This window comes from Saccostrea cucullata, unplaced genomic scaffold, assembly GCF_032062105.1.
Source record: "Saccostrea cucullata isolate Sc308-1 unplaced genomic scaffold, CSIRO_AGI_Scuc_v1 ctg3084, whole genome shotgun sequence".
NCBI lineage: Eukaryota > Metazoa > Mollusca > Bivalvia > Ostreida > Ostreidae > Saccostrea > Saccostrea cuccullata.
This window is the reverse complement of record NW_026924644.1, coordinates 98,789-112,519: the sequence shown is the minus strand read 5'-3', so window position 1 is coordinate 112,519 and position 13,731 is coordinate 98,789. Positions and strand designations below refer to the sequence as shown.

Genomic DNA, 13,731 nt, shown 5'->3' with positions numbered 1-13,731 from the left:
TGTGAATAGCTCTTAGAAGCACTTTCTATGCACAATGGAGGGACCAGATTCGTCATATTCCTGCTTGCTGATCCATTTTTGGTGGAAAGTGGAGAGGGAGGCAAGGATAGAACCACCGATCCACACGGAGTATTTCCTCTCTGGAGAAGCGATTACCTTGACCTTGTGGACAGGGCCAACGTAACGATTTCTTTCTGCATGCGGTTAGCAATACCTGGGTACATGGTTGAAACACCAGACAAAACAGTATTTGCGTGCAAGTCCTTACGGATATCAACGTTGCATTCATTATGCCGTTGTTTGTTGTTTCATGTATACCAGCAGATTCCATTCTAAGGAAGGAGGGTTGGAACATGGCTTCAGGATACCTAAATCGCTCATTTCCAATAGTGATGACCTGATCATCAGGAAGTTCGTAACTCTTTCAACTGTGTTTGTGAAAGAGTACAATGTATCAGTCATCACGTCACTCTGCCTGATGTTTACTAAACAGTCAAACAAATGTTTCTTTAATTTATTCAACTGATTTTTATTCTCATTTTTTAACAATTGCTTCACAACAACAGCTTTGTTCTTAAATAACGCAAAGAATAGTGGTGATTGATTATCGAGGTCATCTATTGTTGCATCTGCACCGTGGTCATTAAGCATTTGAAGAGAAGTCATGAGAGTTTCTGTATAATTTAAAACTACCATATGGAGGGGAGTTCTTCGTTCACAATTTTCAATATTCACATCAATCCCAGACTTTATTAGCTCTTTCACTATACTTAAATGTCCGAACTCACAAGCTGCAGTCAGTGGTGTATTATCTAAACCTGGAATATCATCGTGAAATCCAACTTTCAACAGCTCTTTGACAACACTTAAATGCCCACCTTCACATGCCGCGGTAAGTGGTGTGATTGGAAAAACATCCTCATTGTCAGAGACGTCAACAGTTAAGAAACCAATGTTAATTTCATCGATATAAACATATCTAATGAATGTTTTAACAATCTCTAAATTACCACTGTAACAACCAAGTAAAAGTTATCGATAGCGTTCAGACTTTATTTCACTGTAATCAAAACTTAGTTCATTTATCTTATCCATTTGTCCTCTGGGATCATTTCCCGCGTATAATAAACCTGAGCTGTCCTTTTCAACCTTTTTTTCCATGTTATTCTTAAATTGTTTAAACTTTTCGTGAAATGGATTCCAAAACAATTCAGATTCTGTTTCTTTGTTTAATTCAGTCTGTTTTAAAATATGTTGCAAAATTTGATTGTGTCCGTAGAAAACCACCCAACTGATAACTCTCACACTGTATTTTCCGGACCTCTTATTGACCAGCACATCCTGCCATTCCATTCTCCAACCTTCATGTTTTGTCCTTGCACGGTTCTGTTGACTCACTACTTTAGGTACATCTTCCTGCTTTGACAAAAATAAGGATTTCAGCTCTGAATATGACTTTGTTTTCAACACCTCAATAAAAGCTTGACACAGATTTGGCTGTTTTAAAGCATCATTCATAAAAACATCATACAGTTCCATATTCTCTATATCCCTGTACAAGCGCTTTGCTAGCATGGGAACATGATCCTCTTTCAGCCATATACAGATATCAGTGTGATCATTATTTTCACCACTGAATGTAACATTACCATCTTTATGTTCACTTTCATCAATGAGAGAATCATTCTCACTATTGCGCTCGTTTTCCTCCTTCGATTCATGTTTTCCTTGTTCCTGAAGTTTCAACTTGTTCGCAATAAAGCTGCTACTGCTATATTGCAAAATAAGATCTGGAAACTGACATCCAAAATGATACGCAACGATTTCAAAGACTGAGTCATGAACAAAGGTATACTCAGTAACACAGAGTTTTGTGTAAGTTCCTTCCATTGCAGACAAAGCTTTATCAAATTTGAATGCATCTGTGCGACTCTCCACCTCACATATTTCTAGTACTTTTGATTTCATTTCTAATAAATCCTTGTTTCCTGTGCTTTTTATAATTTTTTTGGATAATTTGTTTTCAAATAACACCAATAGAACCAAAATCGTGTAGTGTAATCTATTTCGATGTTGGATTTGTTCTAGTTCCTCTAAAATACATTCAACAGGGCAAGTAAAAAACTTATTGACATTGTTCCTATTTTTTTTCCTTTTTGGAAAATAGATTGCACAAAAGGGGAAACATATCTGATGTTTCTTGTAGCATTTCAGGAGATATTAAATCTCTACTTAGGCCGTGTCTTTGAAGAATCTCCTGTTTGTCATCATCGTTCAAGGTATTTAAAGGACTGTATAGTTTGACTAGGTTTTTTTCATTTGAGAAAAATGATTTGGGACATTCATAAAATACTGTTTTTCTACAAGACATAAGTACTTTAGTACCTTTATTATCGGGATTTGAAATTATTTTTTTGTTGTCTATCAATGATTCAAACTTTTGTTTGTTAAGACCTACTACGCCAACCATATCATCGATGACAAATACCTGTCCGATTCGAGCGTCACAATAATCTTCAATCTTCCTGACATCTCTAATTGGTACAATCTCATATCCTTCCTTTTTGAGAATCAAGGCTATGTGACGAATCGTCACTGATTTCCCTGACCCAGGAACCCCAACAAATGTCATGAAAGGTTGTTTCCTGACTTCATCCAGCATTGCATGGAAATTGTGAGTTTCATAAGAAAATGCGTCCTCTTCTATCCACATAAGGATTTCTTTTTCATAAAGATCTAAATCAAAATAACAAAGACTGTATTGTTTTTCAATTAGTTGTCCTTATGTTGATGTCAATTACAGTGGTCATACTCTGGGTCAATAACTAACTGATTCCGACCACACGGTAAATACTGTCAAATATGATATTCACTTATGGAAATTGATTGACAAGTGTTAAAAGATTCAGAACTGTAAGTTTGTAACTTCAAACTTGTAAGTTTGTTAATCCAAACCTGTAATAGTATCAGTTTCAAAATCTACATTAATTTTGTAATAGTTCGGCAGATATGTGAAAATTTTGGAAGAATTGTGCCTTTAGTGATACAAGCATAAAAATTTGCACACAGTCAGTACATACCTTTACAATAATTTTTGGAGGTAGGGACATTTCAGATTCATCACTGGACTGAAATGGCGGCCATTTTAAAAATGGCGGGTATTATTGTATATTTTGGCTACTAATTCGGCAATGTTGTGCATACTGTATATAAAACACGATGTAATAAGCGTGTGTTTGACTGCTATGTACATTCCATGCAATATCTTTATAACTTAAGTGACTGTTATGAACTTTTTAACAAATTAATGCTTTTCTGTTTCTGCTTTCAGGTAATGCTCTTATGCATATTAACCACTTTCATGAACTAGCTGCTAGATGCTGATTCCCATTTTCACACTGACTGAATTATATTGGTGCATACTGCCTGAATTACAATGGCAAATAAACTTTTCAAGCTTTTAGATCCCCAACAGCCTAGTACATCTGGAACAGACTTGCCTTATTTGACTGATTGGAACAAGTGCGTGTTATGTCAAGAGGACACTGCTGAGACCCTTTCCTGTCCAGCTGATTCTACGCGCAGCACAGGGTCTGGATATAAAACTCTAGCAGATAATCTCCACAGCTTCAGTCAGATCGGCTGCTTGCCAAAATCCTTAGACATGTCCCGCCTTGATGAAGGAGATGGTATTCAATCGACCTTTCAGAACCACAAAGCTAAGTGGCATGATTCGTGCAGATTAAAGTATAACAAAACTGCATTGCAACGGGCACAGAAGAGGAAAATGTCTACTACTGAAGACACTACAAGTGCTTCAAGAAAGTACACCCGTCAGACCGTAGATGCGCAGACATTGCCTGAAAAATGTTTCTTTTGTGACAAGCCATCCGGTACTGATTCTCTGCGCAAAGCTTCCACGTTTGATCTCGATAAACATGTAAGAACAGCTGCTCTGAAACTAGGCGATAAAGCGATTCTTGCTAAACTTAGTGCAGGAGACCTTATAGCACAAGATGCTCAATATCACGTGAAATGTCTGGTCTCCCTGTATAACAAAGCTAGGGCCACAAAGACAACAGTGGATGAGCAAGATGACGTCAATCATGGTATAGCACTTGGAGAGTTGGTATCGTATATAGATGATGCCCGTATGAATGATCTTGTAGCACCAGTGTTCAAGCTGGTAGATCTGTCAAAACTTTACACCACTAGAATGGAACAGCTTGGGACCATCATGACTGGACGTGTTCACTCAACTAAACTTAAAGATCGAATCATGACATATTTTCCAGACCTTGAGGAGCACAAATCAGGTCGAGATGTTCTGCTTGCTTTCAACGAAAACATAGGCTCAGCTCTCAAGAAGGCATGTTATCAGGACACTGACAATGATGGGGTTTGTCTTGCCAGAGCTGCAAATATAGTCCGAAGAGACATGTTAAAACTGAAAACAACCTTCAGTGGTTCATTTGAACCACACTGCCAAGAACAGTCGGTGCCTACTTCTCTTGTAGCGTTAGTTGGTATGATCTTGAACGGTCCTAACATCGAAGAGCAGTCAAGCCAATCATCTGTATCAACACCTACTCTCACAATCTCACAACTGTTGATGTTCAACTGTTACACACGCCGCAGAGGGAGTACCAGCAGTATTGAATCTACAAGACACAATAGCAATCGGGAGACTCCTCTGCCTGTGTACCTGGGTACACTAATGCATACAAAAACTCGGAAACGTGACCTTGTTGATACTTTGTTCCATCTAGGCCTTTCGATTTCCTATGACAGAGTACTGGGCATCTCCACGTATTTAGGGGACAAGGTTTGCCGCTTCTTCCAAAAGGAGGGTACAGTTTGCCCCCCTGTGCTAAAGAGTGGTCTGTTCACGACTGGGGCAGTGGATAACATTGATCATAACCCCAGCTCGACAAGTGCCCAAGATTCCTTTCACGGTACGGGTATTTCTCTTTTCCAGCACCCAAGTAGCAATAGCCATGGAGTTCAAAGGGAAGTTTCAGATGAGACAGCAACAGGTGCTGCACACCTACCACAGTCATACACTATGGTACCTCCTGTTATTTTGGGCAGAGGCGATATACCTATACCTAAGCTAGAGGGCTCCAACAAAAGTGACTGCCAGCTAATCCCTGAAGCGTTACAGGATGAATTCAGGTATGTAATAGCAAATACTGGATTTGTACATTTCAGCTTTGAAAATTTGTGTGTTTTAATGACCAATCTTGTTAAGGTGTGTGATCACCACTTCATTTTGTTGTTGTATTTTAACAGTTGGCTGGAGCAGATGGAGAAGACGGTAGCATCTGACACAGTACTCCAGGAAGACGATACCGTGTCATGGGCTGCATACCATGCCAGCAAACAGTCTATTCCAGAGGAACCAGAAAGTAGCGTAGCTTTAAACTCATTGCTGCCTCTTTTTTATGACCAAGCCAAATCTGTTGCAATGATTCGTCACTCGATGGATGTCATCAAAAGAGCTGTGGATATTTTGAATCCAGGTCAGATCCCTGTAATTACACTTGATCAACCATTGTACACACTTGCCAAACAGATCCAGTGGAGATGGCCAGAAACACATGGAGAGGATTATTTCGTCATTGTCTTTGGAGGACTCCATATTGAAATGGCTGCATGGAAAGCCGTCGGAGACCTATTGGATGGCAGTGGTTGGACAGGTGTTTTGGTGCTTGCAGGAGTTGCTACAGCTGGTACCGCTGATTCTTTTCTGAAAGCGTCACATGTAACACGCACGAGACGAGCACACCAAGTCACAGCTTGTAGTCTTTATCTTCTCATGAAGGAAGCCCATAAACAGTACACCAGCGAACTAACTGAAGGACAGGATCCAAAGCCATTGGATGATTGGAATACTGAACGAGTTGAAGCAAGCCCACAGTTCCAGTTTTGGTTCATTATTCTGCAGCTGGAACTGACAGTCCTGATCTATGTGAGAAGGAAATTTTCTGCTGTATATTGATGCTTTGAGCAAACTTGTTCCTTGGTTCTTTGCCCTGGGACATACCAACTACGCCAGGTGGGTCCCAGTTCATTTACGGGATATGGTGACACTTGCAAGCAAGCATCCAAGTGTATACACACAGTTTCTGGCTGGAAACTTTACCGTGAAAAAGACCACACGTGCATTCTCTGCCATACCGTTTGATCAGGCACACGAACAAAACAATGCATTGGTTAAAGATGATGGAGGGGCTGTAGGTCTGACAGAGAATCCTGCAGCTTTGCGCCGCTGGATGGTGTCTGGTCCAGAGATGGCCAGGTTGATCTCAGAGTTTCAAAACACAACAGAGAAGAGAACGAAGAAAATTGAACTCAAGCACCATGAACAAACAAAATACACACAGATAGCCTTTGCTGGCGATGTAAAAGCCCTCACTCATGCCATCAGAGAGATGGGGAATCCATTCTGTGAAGACAGCAAAGATCTCTTGGTGTTAGATAGCAGAGATCTGGCAGATACAGCAGTCATCAATACTCTACACCAGATTGAGCAGCTGGGTCAAGAACAGTATGACACGTATGTCAGTGAGAGGCTTATTTATCAAACAAAGCCTATCACTGACCCAATAAAGAGAAACAATCTTCCTCTCTTCAACCGGCCATCAGTCAGACAGAAGTCAAGGACAGAGCTGCAGGTTTCATCCCTCAAAAATGATTGCAACTTGTTCTCCAGATTGTTCATTGCGTCCCAGACTCGTGATGGAGATCTTGATGTATTCTTTGCACATGAGAATCAGGCTTGTCCCCCAGCATTGTCACACATGGGCAAAATTAGGCAAGGAACAAAATCTGATTTGGTTAAGTGTTTAGAAGATCAGATTACTCCACGCGAAAATGACACTGCTAGTCCTCCTGTTCAAGTAATGATTCTAGATGGAGCAGCTATCGTCAACATGCTGGCACCTGGTAATGCAAAAACCTTCTCCGAGTATTCATCATTAGTATTCTTGCCCTACATCATATCTCAGCTGCAACATACGAGCAGGGTGGATATTGTTTGGGATGAATACTTTCCAGAGAGTTTGAAATCAGACACCAGGAAGAAGAGGGGTAAAGGCATTAGAAGGCGAGTTGAGCCACATAGTTCCATCCCCGGAAACTGGCAGGCCTTCCTTCGCATAGATGAAAACAAAGTAGAGTTGTTTGCCTTTCTTGCAATGAGGATGGCAACCGCAGAAACTACAAAGCAAATCATCAGCACAAACCACAAAGATGTGCTCTGTACACTATCCCGGGATGTTTCTGGTCTTGCTCCATGTACTCATGAGGAGGCAGATACGAGAATACTACTCCATGTTCAAGATGCAGTGAGGCAGGGTTATACTAAAGTGTCAATCCGTACAGTGGATACAGACGTTGTGGTCCTTGCAGTGACAGCAGCAGAAAGACTGGAAATTGAAGAATTATGGATTGCTTTTGCCACAGGAAAGAACTTCAGATACGTGGCAGCTCACGAGATAGCCATGACACTGGGACCGAGCAAGTGCCATGGTTTGCCATTCTTTCACGCCCTTACTGGATGTGACACTGTGTCATGTTTCAGTGGGAGGGAAGAAAACAGCATGGGAGACATGGAGAGCCTGTAATGAGATATCTGATGAAGTCACAAAAGCTTTCAGTGCATTGGCTGTCACACCAACCATTTCAAGTGTGGATGACTACATGGATGTTTTGGAGCGTTTTGTTGTCTTACTCTACGATTGTACCAGCTGCCAGGAACATGTTAACGTGGCTCGCAAACATCTCTTTACACAGAGTGGAAGATCAATAGAGGCCATTCCACCAACTCTAGAGGCACTTAGACAACACATCAAGAGAGCTGCATATCAAGCCGGTTTCTGTTGGGGGCAAATGATGATTTGTATACCAGAGCTTCCTTCGCCAACTGAATGGGGTTGGGTTAAGAATGAAAATGGCTGGGGGATATATTGGACAACCCTCCCAGAGGCAACAGAGGCGTGTCGACAATTGATTACATGCGGATGCAAAAAGGGCTGCAGAGGGCAGTGCAAGTGTGTGAAAGCTGCACTCCAGTGTACAGCTTTGTGTTACTGTGGAGGGGAATGCACAGGATAGATTACTCTAGGGAGTATGGATTACTGTTAAATTTGTACTCAATCATGGGTAGCCATATCACTTGGCTCCAAATTTGTTTTTTTGTTTCAAGCAGAGACATTTTCCAGAGTGTTAAAATGACATTTGGTGTTAAATGACATTTTCTGTTCATTTTCGCAGCTTTTTCTGACTTTGGATAGTTAAAATTTAATTTTTGTGAATAATGAGAAAATCCAAAGTGTGCTGTATTGTAAAAATCATCATTGGTGTGCTTTTTCAAATTAAAAAAATATATCTATACTGCATCAATCTTGTGTTACGTACGAAACAAAAATGACCATTTTAAAAAATGGCCGCCATTTTGAAAAACGGCGGCCATTTTGGCTCTATCATAAATTCTGAATTGTCCCTACATCCAAATATGTTCCTAGTAGATGGTTCTATAAGTGTCCCAAATTTCATGCTTGTATCACCAATAGCACAATCTTTTCACATATCTGCCGGGCTATAAGTAGGTGGTTCAGACATAAAAATCAAAGACTTTTTTATTATGTATCCCTATGTTTAACTCTGCATGTTAATTGTAACCCCCTACCCACCGGGAATTTGATCAAATTTGAATATACGTACATTACCTGAGGGTGCATTTAAATATACATGTATTAATGCATGTATGACTATTGCTGTTCTGGAGTAATTTTTTTTTTCAAAATGATTCCTTTATATGCTTATAGAAACTTTGATCATGTGTTGTGTCTCTAACCCCTGAGAGGACACTTTTTTAACAAACTATGTATGTAATGGTTTCATCAGAATCTTGTAGGGGATATATAGCTTTTCTTTATACTGTATCAGATTATTATTATTATTAAGAGAAATCTGTCTGAAGATTTATTACATACTTGGTAATAAATTATTACTGACGTCACAATGGCCGTATCAGACAAGCAGGCAATCGGGACTCCTCGGATGTTTCGCATCTGTTATTGTTGAGGTCGCGAAACATCCGAGTTCCGATTGGACTAAACGGCTGATGTGGATTTGCAGGGCTGATATGGATTTGCAGGCCTGTTGCGGATTAATATCACACTTTTTGAATGTAAGGATAATCTAATTGACAAATAATAAATTTTTGTAAGAGTACGGATCGAGCACATTTGGAATAGAAGTACATGTAGAAACAAACCCAAACCGTATGAGACAACAGACCGTGTACATGTAGGTCCGTGCATGAGTATTTACTTATTTTATTCTCAACTTAATGTGTACTGGGTTTTATTACTAAGTATGTAGGAAATATAATAAACATATCCTTTTCCAAATCACATCCTGTATCAGCCCTCGACCAATATCAGATAGATATTTGTGTCTCGGACTGATGCAGGATGTGTATTAATTAGATCCCACTGTATTCAATGTCATTTAATATGTTGATTATTCATCATCACACATCAACATCAAACTTCTGACTGCCCAACTTTCCAAAACCATATATACCCTTAGGCTATTCTATTTCAAGGATTGACAGTTCATTCTACTAGTAGTATGTGAAGTCTTTAACGCGTTTTTCCCAATGCCCCTTAATCAAATTACTTATATATCCCTATTTTAAAACTAACCACTGTTATGGCCCGCCATAACCCAGGAATCATGATTTGAACAAACTTGAATCTACACTCCTGTCACAGTATAAACATGTCTAATAATGGGCTGGCTGTTCTTGGGAAGAAGCTTTTTAAAGATATTTCGTACATATTCCTCTCAGATTGGTAAACTTCGCCAGCCCCTTCCGGTTTTTGATCTGCTGTATCCTCAGGGATCATAATTTGAACAATTTTATTGTATACTACCTGAGGATACTTTTGTAATAATGACTAAACGTACATGTAGCTTTGATGCTCTCAATAAGATTCTAAAATATTCCTATATCTAAAAAAAATTGCCCCCTTTTGTGGCCCCGCCCTACATGTACGTACCCCCTTTGGCTATGATATGAAGATATTTAAATTCACAGTATGTAATGGAGCTTTCACATTAGTCCCTTATTTTCTTGCCCAGTGGTTTTTGAAAAGAAAATTTTAAAAGACGCCATGAACTGTTTATGAATTCTTAATTATATCTTCTTAAAAGAGGGCATGGCACTACCTGTGAACAAACTTGAATCCTTATTAGCCATTTTTTGTGGCACGTTTGGTTGAAATTTAACCAGTGGTTCTTGAGAAGTTATGTGAAAAGTTAACAGACGACAGACGAACGCCGAACCCTCTTTGATCAGAAAAGCTCATCTCAGCGGCCTTCAAATCAGTGAGCTATAATGTCTAACCTCAAGTAATTTGTGTTTTAATACAACCAGGAGACAGTTTTTTAGTTAGGATTATTGCATTCGAAGGCAATCACAGATAATCAGAAAATGTGAAGAGCCATTCGCATTGCTAAACTAACCGAATTTTGCAGTGCCAACATAAAAAAAATTACTTAAATTTGAATATCATAATACATACCCTTAACATTTGGAGGAATGGCACACGCTAGTGTCTTGATTTCATCTGAAAGAAAATTTATTTAAGCTTGAGGTTTATTGTTTCGTCACAGAATAAAATAACAACGAAAATGTGATTTATTTCTAAACGATCTGCTGTGTAACAATTTGATCCGAAATATTCTCTATTTAACCCCAATATTAATTTACAACGCAGATGGCAATTCTTTTGGAAACCGAGATCAAATCTGAGATTTACATCTAAGTTATGCTGAAATGATTGAAATAACATTTTTTAAGTAATTGAAAGGCAACTGCTATAATGATATTTACATTCTTTTACCTTCAATAGCTCTTTTTTTTTATATTAATAGTCAAAGTAAATATTAAACCAAGAGAAAAATAATCAATAACCAATCGAAACGTTATCTATTTCAATAACTGAAGCATATTTATATCAAATATCAATGTTCATTGAAACGGATTATATGCTGCGAATGTTCATCTGGCTTAAAGGCTTTTAAAATAGTTCAGTAAACTTAAAAGTATTAACAAGGTACTAACCAATCATTTTTAATACTTTGTTTTGATTTTTACATCGATCTGCCTCATTCCTTTCCATTTTACCTGCAAGCAAAATAAGTACTTCATGTAACTGCACAAATAGCAAGAAAGGTGGCTAAAATATTTTATGACTACATTTCATTTTTTCTAAAATTCTAATTATCAAAAGTACGTTTGAGGCCTCGAAGTCTTCTTTTAATTGCTGCATCCTCTTTAGCCTGTTTTCTCATTTCTTCTATATAATATTTGTCTCGGACAGGGTCCATTGTTTCGTATCTCAAAAAGTCCACCTCTCTTTCATACTTATTTCCATTGTTAAGAAAAGAATCAAGGTCTACAACTTCTGATCTAACATTAGACCAGATTGTGTTGAAAGCAGCATTTGATAAAACAGAACTGGTAGAATTTCCACATTGATTTCTAGCAAACCGAATTTTCTCAATGTTAGCTGAGGGAGATCTGTCGGAAAGATCTGGATAATTTCCCCAGTCTTTGTTGTGAGGCGGTTATATATGTTACAAATGTTTCTGAGCAGTGTGTACAATAAAGAAATGTCCATATCATTGTAATTTCCATTATAAAAACTATTCTTAGGCAATATAAGATTTCGTTGTGGTGCCGTCAAAAAGCAAAGTTTTTACTCTTTTGTACAGTTACTTGTGCAATTGCTGAGGGTGGCACATAATGACGTAAAACATCACGTTGTTGATCTGCACATGGACCCAGGAGAAGTCGATTTGCTCTGCAAGCATTCGTCGTCTCTTCTGAAGACGCGTAAGCGGAAGCTGACATATTTGATATTACCTAAAAAGAAAATAAATGTTTAACAACAGAAAAGGAAAATTATGCGATAGTCTTTTTTTTTTTTTTTTTTTTTTTTTTGGTTTTTTTTTTTTTTCTAATTTTGATATTTTCTGAGATCCCATACCTTCCTCTTTATTTTTTTTTTTTCAAAAATCTTTGTTTTGATAGTGACTTAAAGGTACTTGGACACAGATTTGAAGTTATTGTTTTCTCTATAATATTACGACTTATATATTTTAATACCATTTCACACAAATGTTAATTAGAATCTTATTTCATATAAAAGATATTAAAATTTCAAAATTTTTGGCGGTTTTGATTGACACATCCTTGCACTTTTACAAATTAATTTTATTCTTAATTCTTAGGAAAAGTGGCAATCTCGTTGTGTATGAATGAAAAATTTTAATACCATAATCTAGAAAATTCAGAGTAGACATGTTCGAAAGCAAAACAATCATGCAATATATTATCAGTCCGTACAGTTGTGGTAAGCAGACTGTGACTATTGAACGCACCCGATGAATTGTAAACATAAACAATAACAAAACTATTGTCTTGTTTACAAAAACTGTGTACATAACACGAGTGTACTCGATTTGTTAAACTCTGTACGGAACTCTTAGTTTGGAATGACGATACTTGTGAAGGAGTTTTGCTTTCTAACATTTCTACCCTGAATAAAATTATTTTTCTGAATAAAAGTTTTAATATTTCTCATCAATACTCAACAAGATTGCCACTTTTCCTAAGGATTAAGAATAAGATTAAAATTTGTAAAAGTGCTAGGATGTGTCAATCAAACCCGCCAAAAAATTTGAAGTTTTAATAACTTTTAAATGAAATAAGATTTGTAAATAATTCTTGAGTAAAGCGCTATTAATAAAATATATAAATCGTAATATTATAGTGAAAATATTGACTTCAAATCTGTGTCCAAGTACCTTTAAATGAACAGTCACAGTTACCACAAATAGTAAAATGGCTGTCGTAAAAATGGAGACAGGAGATAAAGCCTGCCAGTTGATTGATGGCTTTTTTGGAACATAAACTGTTTACCATAAGTTTTCTCCTTTTTCTGGTTATATTCGGTGAATGCTTAACAGAGATTAGCAATTAAAAATGTAATCTATAGGAATAGATTTTTTGTGTATCCGAGGTCCCACAAAGATTAATGCTATGCGTGATATATACATGCAGTTGTAAATATCCTTATGTGTAAGTTTGTTCTGCCTCCTTTACACAGGAAAATTACATATTGCTCTCATAGCAAATTTTGTGATGTAAAAATATTCATGAAAATACGAAATAAGCTGATGGATTTTGAAGTGCACGTGGTTTTCATCGATGCAGATGTAGAACGGTATTTACGGTATGTCAAAAATAATTAAGAAATTAATGATTATAGCTTATATTACTTGTGAGGGTTGGCACAGGATGTAATATACAAAGAGTGTACACAGTTATTTTTAGAATTATTTTCTTCACATGAATAATACAGTATTTCAGTATAAACATGTATATAGCATTCAGATACGGGTCTTGCTTTATTGTCTAAGTCATTAAATTCAATATCCGTCCTATTTTTTAAATAAAAGAACTGTATAATTCCTTAATTAAAAATTGTTGTTGTTGTTTTTTTTTCAAGTAAACTTAAAAAATGTTATTTTCTTTTGAAAATGAATTAATATATTCGAAGAAACTTGACATTTACAAGTTTCCAATATACGCTATTCACTTTCAAGAAGTTGAACTCTTGACTAACGACCACATACTAAGCAGAAGCA

The 13,731-nt window shown here is 37.4% G+C and overlaps 2 protein-coding genes across 3 annotated transcripts; one reads left to right on the top strand and one right to left on the bottom strand.

Moving 5' to 3' along the window:
• Positions 1–458: 458 nt before the first annotated feature.
• LOC134266939 (uncharacterized) lies at positions 459–11,997 on the bottom strand. 2 transcript variants are annotated; one of them, XM_062749149.1, is made up of 4 exons: positions 11,313–11,997; positions 11,141–11,203; positions 10,599–10,643; positions 459–2,736 (listed from the first exon to the last, which is right to left on the bottom strand). In XM_062749149.1, the coding sequence occupies exon 4, from the start codon at positions 1,966–1,968 to the stop codon at positions 1,033–1,035; it is 936 nt and encodes a 311-aa protein (XP_062605133.1). In that variant the 5' UTR covers positions 1,969–2,736; positions 10,599–10,643; positions 11,141–11,203; positions 11,313–11,997; the 3' UTR covers positions 459–1,032. Both variants share the same exon structure in this region, with proteins under 2 accessions (XP_062605133.1, XP_062605134.1).
• LOC134266937 (uncharacterized) lies at positions 3,437–6,001 on the top strand. The gene is made up of 2 exons (XM_062749147.1): positions 3,437–5,175; positions 5,293–6,001. The coding sequence occupies exons 1-2, from the start codon at positions 3,437–3,439 to the stop codon at positions 5,999–6,001; spliced, it is 2,448 nt and encodes an 815-aa protein (XP_062605131.1).
• Positions 11,998–13,731: the final 1,734 nt, after the last annotated feature.